Below are 22,347 nucleotides of genomic sequence, written 5' to 3'. Positions count from 1 at the left end.
CACTGCTGTCAATGTCCACGGATAGACATTTTGCGTCGGGCAGAGAATCAAAGGGCCTTGTCAAGATCCAGCCCCACAGGGGAAAATCGGGCACATGCCCAGAATGAATGCCCTCGCCGTCGCCCGACAGCTGCGCCCAGCAGTGCCTGAATGATGGCAGCCAAGGAGAAAGCAGCTGAGACCACGGGTGCCAGCGAAACAACAGAGCATCCATTTGAGCTCAGTCCCACTTTCCTCTGAGTTTGCTGAAGTTTTCCAGCTGCTCATCAAGCAGACGAGCGGGTGAGAGTGAACTCAGCGCATGCCGGAAACCGAATCCAAGAGCAGCTGGTGTGTGGTTCTAGGCAACGGGGAGATGGATTTATAGTTCCCGAAAGGAGTCTGCAGAAAGGCAGTCATGCTCTTTATAAATATTTCATGCGTGCCCTCCCGCAGAGCTGGAGGGGAGAGCGGGCACTGGGATTACGCTCGGCGAAAAACAAAAAGAGACAATGACAAGGCTTTTTCTGGGGGGGAAATGATGGAACACACTTTTGGGCAGCGGTTCCCAAAGTTGGCAGTACCTGCCTCTGGAGTGGGTGGCATTACCTAGGGGGTATTAAGAGGCAAGGGGCTGGTGCTGGAGGTGCAAATGGCTAGATCGAGTTCATCAGCTTTGCTGAATTAGTTCAGCTACCGTATTTCTCGCTCTATAAGACGCACCAGACCATAAGACGCACCTAGTTTTTGAAGGAGGAAAACAAGAAAAATCCCAGAATCCCAGAAGCCAGAACAGCAAGAGGGATTGGGCTTCTGGGATAGCCTCTTGCTGTCCTGGCTTATGGGATAGCCATGCGCAGCCTCTCCTGGGCAGCGGGCTGAAGGCTCCCCCTGCCCAGAAGAGGCTGTGTGCGGCTAAGGCAGAAGGCTCACCCAAGAGCTGCACTCCCTTTAAAGAGTGCGCGGAGCACTCTTGGAGGCTTTTCCTCAAGGAGAAAGAAGGGCAGCCCTTCTCCCTCCTTGGGGAAAAGCCCCCAAGAGCCGCACACATGCTCCATGCGGCTCTTTAAAGGAAGCGCTGAGCAGAGCCTCCCGTCTGCATTCGCTCCATAAGACGCACACCCATTTCCCCTTACTTTTTAGGAGGGGAAAAATGTGTCTTATAGAGCAAAAAATACGGTAAATAGTTTCAATCGGATTTTGAATAAAAGTGCAATTAATTGTTACCGTTTTCGATATTGTTGTTTTGTTGTCTTCCCCAGTGGGCCATGCAAACTGCTTTGCTGAACGATGCTTGGGAAAGCAAAGCCCTGTTATCCTCGTGGTGAATGAAGAAAGCTGGACTCACAATAAGAGGATGGACGTCTGCCATCCGTCATCAAGCACAGTAGCTCATCATGCTAATCATTGGGCTCACCAGGACCTCCATTGCCTTGACCCTCTTTTGTACCATGTTCCCCTTGACTTCCTCCTCTGTCCCCACCCTTCCCTTCCAGCTGGGCTTCTGGCCCCACCCCATCTCCTGACTGCTTCCCCCAGGTCCTAAGGGCTGCCCTGTTCTCCATGATTACTCTTAATCCTATCCCACACTAACCCCAGAAAACCATCCACATTCTGGGCACAAGGCGCCAAACACTCTCTCGTCAGGTCAGCGAACCTGAGGTTAATCTGAGGCACAATATTTACTAATTGATCAATCAATCAATCAATCAATCAATCAATCAATCAATCTTTATTACGGTCCAGAGACCCAACAAATCGTTACAAAGCAATACACAATTCAGACAGCCTACCTCCAGGTTAAACAAGCATTTTGTTCAGACTTAAAGATAGGGATCATTGGTTCTTGCAACCACCGATAAAAACTTCGCCATTGCTAATGTGCTAGCGTTTGTCCGAATTGATTATGGCTAATTGCTGACCTGTCAAGTGATCATGTGTCAGGGACTGGTTGGATGCAGAAGAGGGGTGGGAGGTCACAGAGGGGAACCCCCAGAGGAGGAAGGCTCAGAGCCAGGGGATTGGTAGTTTTGACACCGAGGAGAGGTCAGAGAGAGAATACTGGGAAGAGGGGCTGGATACTGAAAGGGTAACAGAGTTTAGTGAGCAGGAAGAGTCTGTGACAGGGAGCAGTACAGACTTGGAGGCTGACGCAGAGGGGGCGATCAAGGAACTGCTGAAGAATGTAGGAAGTCTCCCCCTCCCCCCTAGTCTCTTGCAGAGTAATGAATAGAACAGAACAGAGGTCAAATTCGCAGACACAGTTTGAGACAGCTTCGGAAAAATCCGGGAAAGGAGGAACCTTTCAGTCCCGGGAATTTGCTACATAGGGACAAGATCTACTGGGAAGAGTTACTGAGGCCACTAGGAAGAGTTGTATGAATCAAGAGTTCACTGCCAACAGAGATCTGCTTCCTTTATTACTGAATCCATCCTTGACATCCTGTGCAAAAGAGTAGCGATTCAGAGCCCAGGCTATGAGCCATTTAAAGGCGCCTGCAGTGAGCCCTCGCAGAGGTGCGCTGCATCTTAGATGGTACTTCTGTATTGCAGGGGGTCGGACCAGATGACCTTTGGGGTCCCTTGTAACTCTATAGTTGTGTGATTCTATGTTAGACTCTGGCACCCCCCGTCAGCTTCGCTCCCCGTTCTCGTCGCCTCTTCCCCTGTCACAGCCCAGGTGCTCCTGTGCGGCTGTGTGACAGCCAGACAGAGGCAGCACTTGTGAAGCACTCCAGATATCAGGTTTGAACGTTGTGCGGGACGGAATGACAGTTTAATTTGCAGAGCTATGGCTCTTGGTGCCTGTTCCCCGTCGGAGGAGCAGAGACACCTCTATTACGCCAGACCTGTCACCCATCTTCAAGAGAAGGAGGGGTTAGGGAAAGTGTTGGTGGATCTGACAGATCCAGTGCCTGCTTTTGTCTAATTGACTCTCCCTGCTTCTCTCTGGCTCCTGAAGGCCTGGCAAGCTGCAGTCAAAGACCTCCAGCAGACTGGTTTGGTGCATGTGCCGTTCTGCGCACTTGTGTGTAATACGCCAGCATCCTGAAGGAGGCAGCAAACAATACAATGGAACTCTGAACTCCACCTCAAACATGCACTTCTGCGTTAACAACAACAAACAACAAGAACAAGAACAAGAACAAGAACAACAACAACAACAACAACAACAACAACAACAACAACAACAATTTATTATTTATACCCCGCCCATCTGGCTGAGTTTCCCCAGCCACTCTGGGCGGCTCCCAAGAGAATGTGTTAAAAACAATATAGGCATTAAATATTAAAAACTTCCCTAAACAGGGCTGCCTTCAGATGTCTTTTAAAGATAAGATAGCTGCTTATTTCCTTCACATCTGAAGGGAGGGCGTTCCACAGGGCGGGCGCCACTACCAAGAAGGCCCTCTGCCTGGTTCCCTGTAACCTCACTTCTCACAGGGAGGGAACCGCCAGAAGGCCCTCGGTGCTGGATCTCAGTGTCCAGGCTGAACGATGGGGGTGGAGACGCTCCTTCAGGTATACAGGACCGAGGCCGTTTTGGGCTTTAAAGGTCAACACCAACACTTTGAATTGTGCTCGGAAACATACTGGGAGCCAATGTAGGTCTTTCAGGACTGATGTTATGTGGTCTTGGCAGCCACTCCCAGTCACCAGTCTAGCTGCCGCATTCTGGATTAAATGCAGTTTCCAGGCCACCTTCAAAGGTAGCCCCACGTAGAGCGCTTTGCAGTAGTCCAAGCAGGAGATAACTAGAGCAGGCACCAATCTGGCAAGACAGCCTACCCCTCTTTTCTCAAAAGCCTTTTCTCTCCATTTCCTGCTGCTTCACACGTGTCCACTTTGAGATTTGGATCTGGGTTCAAATCTGTCGCAGCAAATCACACAGTCAAAGTTGGAGTTAACTCTTGATTAGCAAGGACACAATCTTCTTGAGTTTTGGGTCTAACGATCACAGCAGCCCATTCCCTGCACATCTTACTCCACGACATCAGTCACTGAGACTAAATGTTCCCACTTCTCCCTGGTCATCTATGCCTCCTCCTCTCCTGGCCTCCTTCCAAGCAATTGAAGACTGCACCTGTGTGTCTGCCTTTGCTTCTCCCTCTTCATGCCTCTCCTGGTGCTGGAAGTCAGAGGGGCAGGGGAGCTTGTCACAGCAGGAGACCCTTCACCATCCAGACACATCTCTGCCCCTTAATCTCCCTCCTCTCCCTCGCCTGCTTCAGCTTCTGCCTCTGATTCTTGACTTATCTCTGCCGCAGACTCTTCTAAGTATTTGTAACGATAGTTTTTTTTTTAAAAATGTTTTTAGCTATTTTTATTTTGAACCCTTGAGTCCCTGTCAGGAGAAAAGGTGGGGTATAATCATCATCATCACAATGACTTGGTCAACTGCATCACTGGAATTGCATGCGAAGGAAGGGGAAATCCCCTACTTCCTAAAAATGGGGGAAGACCATTAATGATACCATGAAGTTCTGATGCATTCTAGGAAGCTGTTTTTTTCAGCAGACATTCCAAGAAGCCATGGGTTAGCAGTGGTGGGGACGGGATTGGGGCTGGGTGGGTTATTGTATTGCCTTGGTTTTTACTCCCTTTCCACCAGGGGTGACAACTTGAATAAAATATTTTGGGGGCCCAAGTAAGCCCCGCCCCGCACAATTGATCACGTGATTTTTTCATCACCTGCCTGTATTTACATTCCAACACTGTTGGAAGTCAATTCCCCCTCCCCACTGTTCCGTTCTATTGTGCTTTCGTATTCCCTTCTCTCCAAGGAAGAAGAGAGAGAGCGCCATGTTTTCCTTTGTCCTGTTTTCTACATAAATAAAGGAGATTAGTACTCACACCTCCAGCCTAGCTCTGCTGTTGTTGTTGACTCTGCTTAGTCAATGTGTGCTCACGTCTTGGAGACATGAGTCACAGCAGCACATTGGGGAAGAAGATTGATGGATCCCCCAAACAGCACGCAGAAGAGAGTAATGGGCTAGCACGTATATATGTCGTTTTGCCTGGATGCCTGCCCTGCCTGCTGGCCAGAACCCCGGCAGCACACACACACCATTTGAATGGGAATGCCCATCAACTTTGTGGGGACCTGGCCCCCTCAAATATTTTATTTTGGGGGCCAAAGGCCCCACAGCCCATAGGAGTTGGCTCCTATGCTCTCCATAGTCATTTTAAGACAGGCAAACTAATATCAGATAGAAGAAGATCACCAGTGTTGAAGCAATGATTCTTCAACATCAACTTTGTTGGACTGGTCATGTTGTGTGGATACCCGATGATCGTCTTCCAAAGCAACTACTCTATTCCGAACTTAAAAATGGAAAGCGTAATGCTGGTGGTCTACAAAAGAGGTTTAAAGACTCTCTTATAGAAAATCTTAAAAAATGTAGTATAAACACCAACAACTGGGAAACACTGGCCTGCAAGCGCTCCAGTTGGAGAAAAGCCTTTACCAAAGGTCTCATGGGCTTTGAAGACGCTCAAACTCAGGATGAAAGGGAGAAACTTGCTAAGAGGAAGGCATGCTTGGCAAATCCACACCAGGATCCACACTCCTGCCCGGAAACCAATGTCCCCACTGTGGAAGGATGTGTGGATCCAGAATTGGCCTCCACAGTCAATTACGGACTCTCTGTTAAGATTGTTTTCATGGAAGACAATCTTACTCAGCTACGAGTGAACGCCAAAGAAGAAGTAGCAGACAGTCATTTGTCAGTTCGTCAAAAAGCAAAAGAGCAACTGCATTAGTGATCGTCTCATTCAGCTCTGCAGTCTTCTAGGGTGGTTTCGCTTTTCGCTGTGGCATGGAGCTCATTGTCCTGTGGGGTGACTTTAATGTGCTGCCGGTGCTCAGAATGCCTGCTCATTAATAATAATTTAGCGTATGAAAAGCTTGTAATGAGTCCATGTGTTGCAGGCAGCAGACGCAATTAAAGGGAAGACATAATTATACAACCGCCTCCCCCTGCTCAGGTGTGGAGGGGCATGGACCTTCTTCTGCCATCAGAGGCTCATGGGAGGCAGTAGGCCAGAGGCCAGGGGTCTTCCCCTTTCGCCATGATGTAGCACAAAGGTTTGCCAAGGTAGGATTGGACTACTGCAATGTGCTCTATGTGGGGCTACCTTTGAAGGTGACTCGGAAACTGCTATTAATCCAGAATGTGTCAGCTAGACTGGTGACTGGGAGTGGCTGCCGAGACCACATAACTCTGGTCTTGAAAGATCTTCATTGGCTCCACGCACGTTTCCGAGCACAATTCAAAGTGTTGGTGCTGACCTTTAGAGCCCTAAACGGCCTCAGTCCAGTGTATCCGAAGGATCGTCTCCACCCCCATCGTTCAGCCCAGACACTGAGGTCCAGCGCCGAGGGCCTTCTGGCAGTTCCCTCGCTGCGAGGTGAAGTTTCAGGGAACCAGGCAGAGGGCCTTCTCGGTAGTGGCGCCTGCCTTGTGGAACACCCTCCCTTCTGATGTGAAGGAAATAAGCAGCTATCTTACGTTTAAAAGACATCTGAAGGCAGCCCTGTTTAGGGAAGTTTTTAATGTCTTATGCTGTATTTTTTCCCCATATTTGGTTGGAAGCTGCCCAGAGTGGCTGGGGAAACTCAGCCAGATGGGCAGGGTATAAATAATAAATTATTATAATATTATTATTATCCACCAGTTGGCATGCAAGTGGAAAAAGAGAATGAGGGTGGGTGCCAAACTACCTAGGTGATGTCAGCTATTCCAGTTGGAGGTGTGTTCCCTCGCACCCATATCTCTATCAAGCCAGACTGGTCTGACTTCAGAAAGAAGAAACTAAGGTTCAAGTCAAATGAATGGCAGTGGCTAATTGGAGTAATTAAATATTCCCCGACAGACAGGGCCAACTTCAGATAAAATGGAAGTCACTTGTATTCCCAGGATCAAGGTAACTGATGTTAGAGGCATGGAAGAAAGAATCTGCCTCTTGCAGAGAGAGAGAGAGAGAGAGAGAGAGAGAGAGAGAGAGAGAGAGAGAGAGAGACTCATGCATTGTCCGTCAGTAGGCAAGACCAGAACACTTTCAGAAGGACTGATGCACACTTGTTCCCAAAGCAGATGTTTCTCTTGCCAAATATGGGATATTAGGACTGTTCCTTTCTTCCCTCTTCATATGGAAGTGTAAGCATCTCACTTTATATTGCTTTATATACGCTCTCAGAACAGATTGCCCTTTTCTCCCTAACTCGATGTTTCCCTCTGCCCAATGTCCCCTCTGTCCTCCACCTTTCCTGAGATAAATCCTTGCCCCTTCTTCTCTGGCCCATCACAATCTGTTCATGCATCTCATCTCACATATACTTTTCCTTCAAAGCATTTTTCAACATTTTTTTCTTCTTCTGGTAAGGCATAGACAATTGCTTTCTTGTTTCTGCTTACTTTATATTTTTCAAAGTTATTTGCAGTTGCGTTTTGACATTATCGTTACAGCTGTAAATCACTGCCCGGAAAGTAGCAGGCACATTCTTTATTATAAATAAATTTTTAAAATCTTCTATCTTAGATTGCACAAACTCTAATCTGGAAGAATGAAACAAAGAAATATGCCACCTCATATTAAGTCAGGACATTGGGTCCGGTTGACTCAATGTTATCTACAGCAGGTAGATGTGGGACACGGGTGGCGCTGTGGTCTAAACCACTGAGCCTCTTGAGCTTGCTGGTCGGAAGGTCAGCGGTTCAAATCCCCGCAAGGGGGTGAGCTCCCGTTGCTCGGTCCCAGCTCCTGCCAACCTAGCAGTTTGAAAGCATTCCAATGCAAGTAGATAAATAGGTACCACTGTGGCAGGAAGGTAAACAGTGTTTCCATGCACTCTGGCACTTGTCACAGTCCTCCGTGTACCAGAAGCGGTTTAGTCCTGTTGGCCACATGACCCGGAAAGCTGTCTGTGGACAAATGCTGGCTCCCTCGGCCTGAAAATGAGATGAGCACCACAACCCCATAGTCTCCTTTGACTGGACTTAACCGTCCAGGGGTCCTTGACCTTTACACCTGGTATCGTGAACTTTTTTCCAGTCCCAGGAACCACTTTTAACTCCAACATGCAATTGAGCACTCATTTCTACACCTCTCTTCATATATTTGCATGGTGGTAGTGCTCCTGTTGCGACCCACCTTGGATCTGATTGCGACCTGCCATTTGAAGACCAGTGGATTACACTGCCAGGCAGAGTCTCTCTGGGACTTGAGGAACAGCTCTGTTCCAACCATAGTTGGAGTTTTCCTGGGATTGAACCTGCAGCCATCCGTATGCAAAGTCACTGAGCTACAGCTCTTTCCTGATGCATATGCCTATTCTGGAGAGGCAATGTGTCAGGAGTGCATGCAGGAGCCAGGCCCTGTGGCCAATAGGACTTTGCAGGACTGGGGCCTTCCTAAGTTTGTTCTGAAGAGGCAAGGCGCGGCCACACAGGTGAGGCCGCTTGGTAACTCACAGCACCTGGTGGCAAGAGCCGGGAAGGGATATAAGGTCAGCATTTTCCCTTTGGCTCTTTGCCACAGCAACACATTCCCTGCCTTGCTGCATTTGACTCCTTGCTTCTTGATCCTCGGACCCTTGACTTCATGACTCCTTGCTTCTTGATCCTCGGACCCTTGACTTTTTGACTCCTTGCTTCTTGATCCTTCAACCCTTGACTTCATGACCCTTTGTTCCTGCCCCTCGACCCTTGACTTTGTGACTTCATGACTCCTTGCTTCCTGACCCTCAGACCCTTGGCTTCTTGACTCCTGGCTCTCTGACCCTCGGAGGCTTGGCTTCCTGACTCCTGGCTTCTGGACTCCCGCTCCTGCTCCCACCCCGCCATCTTGCCCCCGGTCCTGACATCCCCAGTCGGGACTTCAATTGCCCGTGAACCGGACTGTGACACAATGTATCCGCAACAGCAAATGTTAGTAATCCTTTCTGGAGCTCAGGTGTCTTCTCTGGAATATGGGGATGACTCTTGAGATGCTCATTACATAGTGGGTAAGAGAGTTTGGAAGATGGGATTCATGCCTCTTTAGATTCCGTGCTAGATTTTGACTTTACCAGAAGAAGAAAAGCTCCCATGGGGCCAATGGGAGCTTTCCTGCCTAAGCTGAACGGAAGTGCAGGGGTGATTTTTGTCAAGATCGCAATACAGAGGGAGGATCTCAGCCTCCCTTTCCCATGCGCTGATAGTCCCAATGAAAGAAATAATCCCTACACCTGTAATTAGGGGTGTGGGTGGTGCTGTGTGTTAAAACCACAGAGCCTAGGACTTGCCGATCGGAAGGTCAGCGGTTCGAATCTCCATAACGGGGTGAGCTCCCATTGCTCGGTCCCTGCTCCTGCCAACCTAGCAGTTCAAAAGCACATCAAAGTGCAAGTAGATAAATAGGTGCTGCTCTGGTGGGAAGGTAAACGGCGTTTCCGTGCGCTGCTCTGGTTTGCCAGAAGCGGCTTAGTCATGCTGGTCACATGACCCGGAAGCTGTACGCCGGCTCCCTTGGCCAATAAAGCGAGATGAGCACCACAACCCCAGAGTTGGTCACGACTGGACATAATGGTCAGGGGTCCCTTTACCTTACACCTGTAATTAAGTATTTTTTAAAATCAATGACGTGACTATAGGTAAAGCAGCTGACATCATTTATAATTAGGTCCTCAGCGTGTACATGGAACTGGGCACAAGCGATGACATCACCTCCATTTCCCAGGATTGTGGTGCCTCTCTGTGTTTCCAAAAAATATGAGTGACAGCTTAACGTTCTGGCTTCACTCTCCCTTCCTTGCGTACCTTCCTTTCACACTGTTCCTTGTTGCATGGAAATGCTTTATTGCTTGTGACAAATGCAATTAAGCTGCACTGATCAAGTTCTAAGTAGTGTTGCGGATTTGGCAGCATGGAGAGGAACCAAAGGTCAGCCGCGGCCCCTTCTCTCTCAGCTCTGCCACACTGCTGCATGTTAACAAGCCGGTCCCTCTTGGAAGATCTGCTCTTCCCTAGGGCTCTGGGATAGCTCATCAAACGCTGCAAAAGTCACAGGATTTGCCAACTCCAAAGAGGAGGCTTTGACACCAAAGGAGAGGAAGAAGAAAAGGGTCCAGTCCGGTGGCTCCAGGGCTAATTTGCGCTGTCCTTCTCTGAAACCAAAGAGCCGAGGTCAGCCTTGGATCTTGGCTCCTCTGATCTCACTTCAGAGACAGAGGAAGGGACCTCAAGCGCCAAGAGACGTGATGAATAAAAGATGGCCGAAGGTATCCTTGACCTCCGTAGAATGTCTGCAGTTACAAAGTTGTGTCTGGGGTGGCACAAAAGTTTAGCATGTGGGCAATCAGCTCCCATGTCCCTTAAGATGCCTAAGTTTTATATTATCCCATACAAACTTGCCTTTGGAAGGAAGGACCTTAACTTAATGGGAGGACATCCACCCACTGAGCATTGAAAGAATGCTGTCTGAAACCTTCAAGAGCCACAGTCAATATGGACAGCACTGAGCCACATGGACCAATGGTCTGGCTTGGTATAAGATAGCTTCCTATTGTTCGCTGGCATCCATCTGTCTTGGGAGACAATGGAAGAGTACACCTCGAGGGGCGGTCAAACTGTTGGAGAGTTAAAGCACCTGCTGTGCCTGTGAAGACCAATATGAGAGAGACATGTTGGGGCAGACGAAGGTGTCTGGTTTTGCTGCTGCACATGCATTTCTTCTCTCTGTGGTCCTGCCAGCCGTTATTCCTCCTTTGGCCACTACTGTGGATGCACAACTGGACTGCCTGTCTCTAGGCACTGAAGTCATCTGCAAGGGATTCCTGTTTGCGGGCATCCCAGAGGTATCTCATTGGCCCCTCTGAGTACAGGATGTTGGAGAAGATGGGCCACTTCATACATTCTTAAAATCTTTTTTTAAAAGGGCAGGTGGCACATCTCCAGGCCAAATGCAGCCCTCTTGCTCTTGGTCATCAGGACTCTCCCCAAGCCAAACCCTTTGAGCTGGGCCCAGGGGTAACCCCTGAAACGGGGTCCAGGACCGGACCAGAATCTAGAGGTTCCGCTAGGAGTCAGCCCGACAGGGCCAAAGCAGGACACGAGGCAGGAAACCAGGCAGGGACAGGTACAGGATCTCAGGCAGGATCTAGCATACAGCAATGTTGCTCCTGCAACCTGGGGCGGGGTCCGACAGCCTTTTATCTTTGTCGGGGTAGCAGCCGATCCTTATCCCCCGGCGACTCACCTCCCTGTTTTGCCTGAAGGTGAGCACTCCTCCTGCGAGTACTCAGGTCTCTTCTCTCTGCAGCTCAGGAGACGTCGTGGGTTACTAGACCCAGGGGCCGCCTCAGCCTCCCCTGACCCAACTGGTAGTGGAGCAGCTGTAAGTGATGGCCCAGCTGGAGGCAACGAGGTAATCCCCACATCTGGAGCCAGGGCAGGCTCAGGCCCCTGACTCGGCCCAGCTGGTGTTTGTTGCACGGGAACCTGTGCAGACTGGGACTCTTCAGGATCAGGCCCCAGACTTGGTTCAGATGCTGCCTGAGGCAAAGGATCCGGTGCGGACTGAGACTCCTCTGGTTCTGAGTCCGAGCCCAAGTCCCAGGCCATCACACCCTGTTTGTCACAGGCCACCCTCCCCACTGGCCCCAATCCTTTCCTTCAAGTGCTTTGCCTGGTCAAAATGTATCCTTGAATTGTGGTAATGGCTCCACCCATCATTGGTATGGGTGTCGACCTCCAGAAGGTTGCCCATTGAGGGAATTATGCTGCAAAAAAGGTCCCTTCCCTGTTTTAGTGCCTGTTCGCTCACTATTTCCAGAGGAGAAATCTCAAACCAGTAAGTCTTGGGCAACTGTATGCCACTCTCCCCACTGCGGGAAGAAAGCAAGGGGTGGGCCATACTCATCATCATCATCATCGACTTTTATTGCGCTAGCCATAGGCCATGGCATCATTCAGAAAAATATCAAAAGGAAGGGAGAAAGACCTTTAATTGCCTACAGCCACCCAATCTTAAAAAACTCCTCACCCACAATAATACAACAACCAGACTTAATATGGACACTGGTACCAGAGCCTGCAATAAACCCTGATGCCAACTTTGCTGCCACATGCACCCAGACAACACCATCACTGTCCCCAACAACATCAAACATACCATCTCAGGACTATTTAATTACTCATCTTCTAACAATGTGTATGCCATCATAGAATCATAGAGTTGGAATAGACCACAAGGGCCCTTCAGCTCTCTCACAAGTGCCCTTCAGCTCTCTATATTGGACAAAAAGGCCAAACCCTACGCCAAAGGATAAATGGACATAAATCTGATATCAGGAATCACAAGACAGAGAAACCAGTAGGAGAACACTTCAATCTCCCAGGGCATTCTATACAAGATCTCAAAGTAGCTGTCTTATTACAAAAGAATTTCAGAAATAGACTGGAAAAAGAAGTTGCTGAATTGCAACTTATTACCAAACTTAAAACCATGGAGAGACCTGGTCTGAATAGAGACATTGGATTCTTATCTCATTATACATGATATAACTATTTTTAGCCATCTCACCCCTTGCTTTTTCCTGTAAGACCAATTGCAGTCGTTAACAGTAGTCAACATGTTTACCACACCTATCAGCCAATCACCCATTCCCACCACCCTTCTGAGTAATACCCCTCCCCACCCTCTCACTATATATAAGGGCCTGGTGACTTCTGTTTCAGTGTATCTGTGCATGCGCATGAAAGCTCATACCAATAACAAACTTAGTTGGTCTCTAAGGTGCTACTGGCAGGAATTTTTTTATTTTGTTTCAACAAAAGGAAAAACAGCAATAACCATAAAAATCATCAACCACCACACATACAATATAAAGCACAGTCACAACTACTAAGATTGTTTGTTGCATAAAATAGAATAGCAGAAGATTCTCTAGTGGGTGGTTCATACTGCACATGGTATCTCCTTGGGCCTCACCCTACCCCAAAGAACAAGAGCTTTCAGTCACGGATCCAGAGATGAAAGGTTATAGCTAGTGCTAGTCCTTCTCTGAGTAGACCCATTGAAGTTGCAGGACATGACTAACTTTGTTACATCCAGAGTCTGCTCTGAGTAGAACTTGGCTGAATACAAACCAAAATATTCAAACCAGGAGGAGGAAGCTCAATCCCCAAACTGCTATATCTAGCTCACAGGACTCTCTTCGCACTCCTCATTGGAGACCACATAACACCGGTCTTGAAAGACCTACACTGGCTCCTAGTACGTTTCCGAGCACAATTCAAAGTGATGGTGCTGACCTTTAAAGCCCTAAACGGCCTCGGTCCAGTATACCTGAAGGAGCGTCTCCACCTCCATCGTTTTGCCCGGACATGGAGGTCCAGCGCCAAGGGTCTTCTGGCGGTTCCCTCACTGCGAGAAGCCAAGTTACAGGGAACCAGGCAGAGGGCCTTCTTGGTAGTGGCGCCCGCCCTGTGGAACACCCTCCCACCAGATGTCAAAGAGAAAAATAACTTCATTGCATCCCTTCCCTGTTTATTTTGTCTGGATTGAGCCCTGATAAATGCCTCTTGCTCATTTGGATGGAGCAGGCTGTGTGTGAATGTATGTAGAAACCGGGCAACCGTAGAGGCAAGTTTTGCATAAATTCCTCCACCCCCTTTGCCTCTGGCGTCACCTGCCACTGGTCTGCAGCTCAGAAGGTTGCCCAAAAGGGAACACAGGGAACCTGAAAAAAGGTCCCCCATGTCTGATTTAAATAAGCACAGCAAAGCAACCATATGACCTACTTATGGCTTTCGTTGCTGAAATATACTCAGAGTCGCAAAGTGATTTCATGCTCTTTATTCAGCTCATAGTGGTGAGGAGGAATGAATGAATGTCCCCTCAAAGTATCTGCTTTATATACATTATTTACACAATGGGCTGCACATGATTGGCTAATTCCGGAATTCTACTGTAAGCCAATCAGGTTGTGGATTCACTTCTATCTGGAGCATGATTGGGTGGTTCCTGCCAACTAATCATACTGCTGCATTGTTCTAGGACCAATCAGACTGCTGCCTTTTGGATCCTATTGTTCTAGGACCAATCAGACTGCTGCAGTTTGGATCCTATTCGACTCAGTACATAACAGTTGCCATGCTGAAGGGAATGTGCCTGAAGTTTTGTCCCAGAATATAGAACTAGAGAAATACTTAAGATGTGTTGCTGTTGCTGCTGCTGAGCATTCCTATCCCGTTAGAATGCACTTTACATTTCGCTGCAGTTTTTCAAAAGAAAAATGCAAGCCTATTAGGCTCCACCGGCCTCTTTTGTCCCTGATTTTGCTGGCACAACCACTGCCCAAGGGGGGAGGCCCTCGCAGGTTAAGTAGCAGGCACTGCTACCTTTGTCCGTTACAATACAAATTCTCAATTTCTCTCCTGTGTGCAGAAAGTGCTGCCTGCTCCTTTCCTGGGCGCAGGCAAACTCATTTGCCGGTGGGAGTGGGCCCAAGGCAGCTAAAGACTTCCATGTTGTAGTCAATATTAAAGGCAATTCTTCTCAGCCCAGCAGCCCCGCTGGGTTCTGATTTGACCAGATAATTATTTTTAGGAGCGGCCGGAGACCTCGATTTCTGCAAAGGCAGTTTCTTAGCAACCAAGGGGCCCCTCTGGAGCTACCTTGCTTAATTATGGCCTAGTTTTCATACTGCACCCAAGTTCTTCTTCTTCTTCTTCTTAAGTACTAGAGGGAAACAAGCATAGGGAAAGAGGCAGAAGTGGTTCACAGCTGAGTTTGCAAACTCAGGCTACATTCACCTGAACAAAGGCAAACAGCATTTGTTACTTCCGCAGGGGTTACCTAGAACCGAAAGTATGTCACAGATTTTTTGTCGTTCCACAAGAGCAAATAATTGTCCTTAACAAACCTATCCAAGATACTTTTAATGGTGAGGGGTTTTTTGGGGGGTGGGAAGGGTCTATGTTTTGCTAGGGAAATCCTTTTCCTCCCCTCCCTTCGGAAACTTGGATTTGGATTTGATATCCCACTTTATCACTACCCGAAAGAGTCTCAAAGCGGCTAACATTCTCCTTTCCCTTCCTCCCCCACAACAAACACTCTGTGAGGTGAGTGGGGCTGAGAGACTTCAGAGAAGTGTGACTAGCCCAAGGTCACCCAGCAGCTGCATGTGGAGGAGCGGGGAAGCGAACCCGGTTCCCCAGATTACGAGTCCACCGCTCTTAACCACTACACCACACATACAAGAATTAACAAGCAGTTTATATTTTATAGTCTTGTGGATTCAGTCATCTGGTTGCAAGCAAAAATCGGCATCTCTCCACATTTAGAGTTGGCTAATCTAAACCCTCCCCCTTCCATCTCCAGCAACATCCTGGGCACCAACAGGAAGTTCCGCCTCCTCTCTGCATTCTATGTTCTCTAATACGGACGGACCTCCTAGTTCTTGGGGAGGGAGGGTTCCCCACACACTCTCTAATGACATCTCTACTGGCTGTTCCCTCCCTTCTGTTTCTCTTTCCATTATATCATAACTAGGCAACTCCTGTTGAAGCTGCTCAGTGTCTGGGTTGCTCTCTACTCCTGAAACGGCTGGAAATGGGGGAGGGAGATCTCCCCCTCCTCTTCAAAGAGGAGCTGATCTGCCTGAGAATGCAATCCCCAATCCTCTGATTCAGACCTTTCCCTGACATAGCTTTTCCTCATCATGGAGTGGGTCCAGCCCCAGGATCACTTTGGTGGAGGAGACTAACCTGGCCCTCGCCTCCTGTGCTGGGAGCCCTGGCAGGACAGGAGAAGGAGGGCCTGAGTGTCCCTTAGCCCCTTCCTTCCATTTCTGAAGCAAAGCTGGTGGCAGAAGTGAGGCGAAGCTGACAGATGCCCACTTCTCTTCCCTCTCCTTAAGCACAGAGCGCCATTGCATCTGCTAAGAGCTGTGAGCTAGGAAATCCTTCATTCAATTCCACCTAATCTCAGGCATGAACCCACTAGATGGACTTAAGTACCCTCTCAGGCTTAGCCCCTCCTCCACAGCATGGGGGATAATAAATGATACCGTCCGATGACATTTGGGGCTTTTGCAAGGATTACCAAGATAACTTATCTGGAGCACACCAAAGACTCAAAAGTATTATTACTGCCCAATGAAATCGTACAATGCTATTATAGCGTTCCGCTCTGCCCTGCAAATTTGCTGTGGGGAGGTGCCAGCTGATGCGTACATATGCTCTATCCACTACTTCTGATATGTAAGGGGAGGGCTTTGCTGAAAGGGGAGTGAGGCGAAACTCTCGGCTGACAGCAACAGATCACTTTCCCTTCCTGTGATTTCCTCGGACTGGGACTGTTGTACTCAATAGTCCTCTCCTCTATGAATTTGTCTAATCCTCTTTTAAAGCCATCTGGACTGGTGGCTGTCACTGTTTCATACCTTCCAACATTTTCACCCCCCAAAATCAAAATGTCAGGAGGGGCATGTCGATGGCAGGGTCACACCAGAACTCTGGCGTGGCCCTGCTGACTCACTCCAGAGTGAGCATCTTTTGGTCTGGACCAAAAAGTGGGGCAGTCTGGGATCCAAACAGAAGCCAGAATTGGCTTCTGTGATCCAGGATGTCCCAGTTAAAATGGGACACCTGCAGGGTACGTAGCTTAACTATGTATGACATGAAGTAGACCCCACAATTGTTGGCGATGTAAAGAAAAACCAGGTACCCAGTGCCACATGTGGTGGCAGTGTAAGGAAATTGAGACATTCTGGGAGGAGATTCGCTCAGAGTTGGAAAAAATGTTAAAAGTTCTCTTTAAAAAAAAACCACCAGAAGCCTTCCTTTTGGGAATTACATCTTGGATAGTCCCAAAAAGGCAAAAGGATTTTTTTTTTTTAATGCCACTGTGGCTGTAAGAGTTCTTATAGCGGCAAATTGGAAGAGCGATAGAGTACCCTCAAGGAAAGGATGGACTTCAAAATTAGTGGAATATGCGGAAATAGATAGCCTGTCTGAAAAAATAAGGAACAAATCAAAACAAGCATTTATTTCAAAATGGGAAGCCTTTAAAATATACTTGAAAAATAGTTATCCAAGTTTAAATTCTGTCGCAGCATTTGAGTAACTTTAATAGCAGTTCTAAGTTCGCAGTGAGAGATAAGATAGTTTAATCGTATTTAAATTTTGATCAAATGTATTGTGTAATGCAGTAAACTAATGAAGATTATCTGAAGTAAGGAGTGACAGGAAGTCAAGTCTGTAGTAATAAGACCATTTTCAGTTTGTCATTTTGTGTTTAACATCGTGCTTAGGATTTTTTCTTTTTGATGTGGATGTTGTTGTTGATGAGGTGGTTGTTGTTATTGTTATTGTCTGTAAATTTATAACATCACCATCAACTGGGGCAACCCAGTCAGGTGGGCAGGGTACAAACAAACAATTGTCATGTCCTTCAGAAACCATCTTAGCCAATGATCAACATCACATCAGACCTCACTGAATTCCAAAAATTAATTTATGCAGAAACATACATTCTTCTAACTGAACCTATTACTAACCCTTTACATAGCAGGGTGTTGGACTAGATGACCTTGGGGGGTCTCTTCCAGATCTACAATTCTATGACCGGACAGCCCTGAGTTCTAGTGTTGCAAGAAAGGGTGGGACATACCTTTCCACCCAGTTCTTGTAGCTGGGGATATCCTTGGCGTAGAGGAGCTTATTCGAGGGGGAATCCTTGCCCAAACGGTGCTCTGAGGTCGAACAGGAGTCCATGAAGGTTTGTGCTACCACCGAGAGGCAAGCGTCGGTGATGCTGTTCTTGTGGATGTCGAAGACAAACTGTGGGTTCTTGATCATGTTCACCCAAAACCTTAGCGGCAAGCTTCAGGAAAGAAAGAGGGAAGGAAGGAGGGAAGGAAGAGGAATTGGCTTACTTCCAGCTGTATAGGTTCACCTTGTAAAACACTTTCGAGTGTTAACAAAAAGTCTTCAGCCAGCGGAATTGCAACCTTTTGCTTTAATTAGAAATGCAAACTTCTTGCAAACAACTTGTCAGGGAACTGCCATTGGAGCCAGAGGCAGAGGGAAGGCTCCAGAGGGATGCCGGAGAGGGTCCCAGCAGGGGGAGAGGCAGCCCATCTGCTGGGGAAGGAAATCAACGTAACACCAGGAGAGAAGGGGGGCAGATGGGGGAATCGGAGAAAAGGCTCCAGGACTCTTCACCGGAGACTAGTGGGGAGAGCACGGGTACTCCGCTGCCCACACCCTCCCTGCGCAGAAGACTTCCGCGCAGGGAGAGTAGGAGGAGACTTGGCATCAAAGAACTTCTTTGCTGGAAGAAGTTCAAGAAACGCCCACTGACGGATTCTGCCAGCAACTGAGACAGCCATGAAGTGAAGGGCTGTCCAGACAGAAAGGGTTCAACAAGGCAACCTAGCCAGGAGTGGCAGCAACTTACGCACGAGCAACCCCCTTAGAACCATTACACAACTGTTGCAGCTTAAACTGCTGGCATAAAAATCTGAATTCCTTCAGAGGATAGAGGTATCTAGACTCTAATTATTCTCCTTATTCTCTGCCTTGAAGCTTATCCACAATTCCTCTTGCCCTGATGTTCCCCACTTGTTCCCAAGAGTTTTCCTTAGAGAAGGAGAGGGGCAAGGGGAAAACTGCTCAGATCCATGCCCAGAAAGCCCAGGTCAAGAGGAAAACCACATGGACCCATGCTTTCTAGCACGGGACAAGTGAAGGTGTAGACGAACCTTATGTTAATCTACCAGAACCACACTTGAAAGTCTCCTGATGATCTCATTCACTTGCATTGTGACCTCATTCACTTCACCAAGGTAAAGGGACCCCTGACCATTAGGTCCATTTGTGACCGACTCTGGGATTGCGGTGATCATCTCGCTTTATTGGCCGAGGGAGCCGGCATACAGCTTCTGGGTCATGCGGCCAGCATGACTAAGCCGCTTCTGGCGAACCAGAGCAGCACACGGAAATGCTGTTTACCTTCCCACCAGAGTGGTACCTATTTATCTACTTGCACTTTGACGTGCTTTCAAACTGCTAGGTTGGCAGGAGCAGGGACAGAGCAACGGGAGCTCACCCCGTCGTGGGAATTCAAACTGCCAACCTTCTGATTGGCAAGTCCTAGGCTCTGTGATTTAACCCACAGCACCACCCGCATCCCATTGGCACCAACCTGATGGATATTAATGGGGGGCTGTTAAGCAAAGTCTCCTTGGCTGGTCTGAAAGATGCTCCTTCACAAGCCATTCAAGGCTTTGAAGATGATCAACACCAGCATTTTTAGTTAGCCCAGAAATGGACTGTCAGCTAGTGAAATTCTTTAAGAGGTTACCATTTCCCTAGCCCAGATTTCACCATTCTGGTATTCTCCAAATGGCCTGGACCACAATTCCTATCAGTTCAAATCAGCCTTAACTGGTCCAAGGTGCTCTGTGGCACGGAAGCCACTTGTGCACAACTGGCAGAGTGCACCAGTGAGCTGACATGGGGAATACTGCATGAGTAAATTGAAAATTGCAATACAACATCTATCCTGCTATGTGGGAATCCTTGCAAATGACCACAGTGTCTGGAGACAGGCAGTCAGGTCATGCATCCATAGCAGTGATCAGAGAAGATATGACCTCTGGACGGAGCACAGAAAGAAGAACTGGGCACTTTCATCTGCCCCAGCTGCAAGAAAACATGTTTCTCCTGTAGGGATCTCTGCAGTCATAGCAAACGCTCTAACTCTAATGGCTTGACTTTGCCCTCCAATGGTGCACACTTCCAATAGATGCCAGCTAGGACACTTTTTGGATGAACAGTTGCCTGCCAGACTTCACACCTACAGAACATTTTGTTGCAAGTTCTTAGCTGTGCAGCAGCAGCAGCAAACAAGGATCAAAATCCATTGAAAGCCCATATTTTGAGGAAGCACGTTTAGAAATGTGCATTTAGATGCACATTCAAATGCTAAAACAGCTCGTTGTCTGGCTGTAATGGGATAATCCCCATGTATGCAGCCCTGAGCTGCCATGAAACGAGATGCTGATGATAATTATATCAGAGTAATATTGAATTACATAACAAGAACAATGGTGCTGCTCCTTTGCCAGCCTTGTAGTCAATGGACCCCATTTGAAGCTAAACAGGGGTGATGACTGCTTCAAAATTTATTCCTGTTCCGAACCTGTCCAGCTACCTTCAAAGGACCCACGTCCTCCATATGTAAGATCCGTGTTTGATACATGATCCATGAACTGCCAGATAACACAATTCTTTCCCTAACAAAATCCTGGCTATTTCTGTCGATTGCACATGAATCCCGACTTATTACCGAATCTTCCTTGAGTCGAGGGACTTCTCCCAGCATCTGGTAGCAGAAGATATGTAGAGCAGTGGCTTGGAAGAATGAAGCCAAGGGAAGCCAACTTGGAATCATTTGAATCTGACTGAGAAGAGATCATTTCCCCCCTCGTTTCTCAAGCCCCCCCCCTTCTACCCACCTTCTTCTCTCCCCCCCCCCGCCCCCCTTAAATAAACCTCCTGCTCATTTAGTCTGAGTGGCTTCAATCAGACTTAGATTAGTGCCACAGATGATGTTAATAATATGCTAATGTTTCATTAGCTGAAAGCTTCTTTGGTTGCCTGGAGTTTCTCTGTTTGTTTATTTATTTATTTTTGTGTGTACAATGCCAGCAGCCTGCCAGTCAGCATGGAGGAGATACTTCAGAGCACCTCTGGCTCACTCGCCTGCATCTCAAGACGTGCCAGCGTCTTTCGGATTCTTGCAGAGAAGGTTGCGACACTTCCTAGCAGACTGGCACAGTGAGAAAGGGAGCCTCCCTCTCCGCTGATCTTTGCGTGTGGCTCCTGTTTCATGGAAAGCCACTTCTGCACTACAGAGGAGGTGGGGTTGCGGGCTTCAAGGCCCCCACGCGATTGGGGGGATTCCTGGCCGTGTCACACCCTGGCCAGCCAACCGGCTGGCTCTGGGGGCGTGGCCTGCCCTATTTAAGGCAGGACGAGGCTGGGGATCTCCCTCTTTGCCGCCTGCCAGCTGTTCTGGTTTTTCCTACCCTCCTGCCCTATAAGGTTTTCGTTACTTGACCTTGCTACAGAACTTGGTTGGTCGCCGTTGAGGGGCCTGGTAGGAATTTATCCACTTGGCAAATTGGCACCAGCCACTTGGTTTTCGCCTACCTCGTAGCAAATCGTCACAACTTTCTTGGTATTGGCGGTTAGGCATTGGTATGGTTCTGTAGATGGAAGAGGGGAGGTAGCACCATCACCTGCCCCTCATATTGAAGGGTAGTCTGATAAAGGATTCTGGGGGGCGTGGCCCTGTCCGAAGCCTGGGGAGCTGAGGGCTTAAGGCATGCCCCCAATCGGTGACCCTGGGGGAGTTCCTAGTTGATGTGCATCAGCAGGACTCCCCCTACTGGTGGTTAACCCTTCCCGGACTTCAAGTGGACGGGCTGAAGTCGGATATAGTTGGTTAGGACCAATGCCTAAGCAAATACTGCTTATCACCCGTAACCAGTAAAGTTGTGGCCTTATTTAGCCCATTAACCTTAATAATTGTGTCATTATTTCCACTGGGGGGGACGGGACTCGCCATGCAATATAGCAGCAGCCTAGAGCTGGGGTCCCCAAAGAGGCAATTGTGGGCTCCATCAGACATCCTTCATGGTGCTAACCAAGTCCCTTTACATATCACATTTAAAAAACAACAACTGAGTGGGTTTCTTGGGTGGCATTCAACCAACTTGTTCTTTAGGGAGGGAGTGGGGCACGTATGTGGAGTGGTGGCGAAGTCTTGTGTCCAGATCAGGGGAAGTGATAGTACCATTCTATTCTGCCTTGGTCAGACCCCACCTGTTATATACTGAGTTGAATAGGATCCAAAAGGCAGCAGTCTGATTGGTCCTAAAACAATAGGGTCCAGAATGCAGCAGTCTGATTGGTCCACAGGAGCCACCCAATCCAGCTCCAGGTGGAAGTGAATCCGCAACCTGATTGGCCTACAGGTGAACACCGGAATTAGCCAATCACGTGGGGCCCATTGTGTAAATAATGTATATAAAGCAGACATTCTGGGGGAACTTCCATTCCTCCTCACCACTATGAGCTGAATAAAGAGCATGAAATCCACTCTCAACTCCGAGTGTATTTCACCACCTGAAAACACTGTGTCCAATTCTGGGTGCCACAAATTAAGAAGGATATCGACAAGCTGGAAGGTGTGCAGAGAAGGGCAACCAAGACAATCATGGGTCCGGAAACCAAGCCTGATGAGGAATGGTTGAAGGAGTTGGGGATGTTTAGCCTGGAGAAAAGGAGACTGAGAGGAGACAAGAGTAGC

General features: G+C 48.2%; 1 protein-coding gene across 4 annotated transcripts in view; it reads right to left on the bottom strand.

Moving 5' to 3' along the window:
* Positions 1–22,347, bottom strand: part of PLXNA4 (plexin A4) — a 621,967-nt gene that overhangs the window by 5,704 nt on the left and 593,916 nt on the right. For all 4 annotated transcript variants that reach the window (XM_081879604.1, XM_081879605.1, XM_081879606.1 and 1 more), the window contains one exon: positions 17,638–17,850. In XM_081879604.1, coding sequence (XP_081735730.1) covers positions 17,638–17,850 — 213 coding nt within the window. The remainder of the gene's footprint in view (positions 1–17,637; positions 17,851–22,347) is intronic.

This window comes from Podarcis erhardii (genome assembly GCF_964252035.2).
Source record: "Podarcis erhardii genome assembly, chromosome: 10".
Classification (NCBI taxonomy): domain Eukaryota; kingdom Metazoa; phylum Chordata; class Lepidosauria; order Squamata; family Lacertidae; genus Podarcis; species Podarcis erhardii.
Note: the sequence above shows the minus strand (reverse complement) of the source record. Positions and strands in the feature narration are given on the sequence as shown.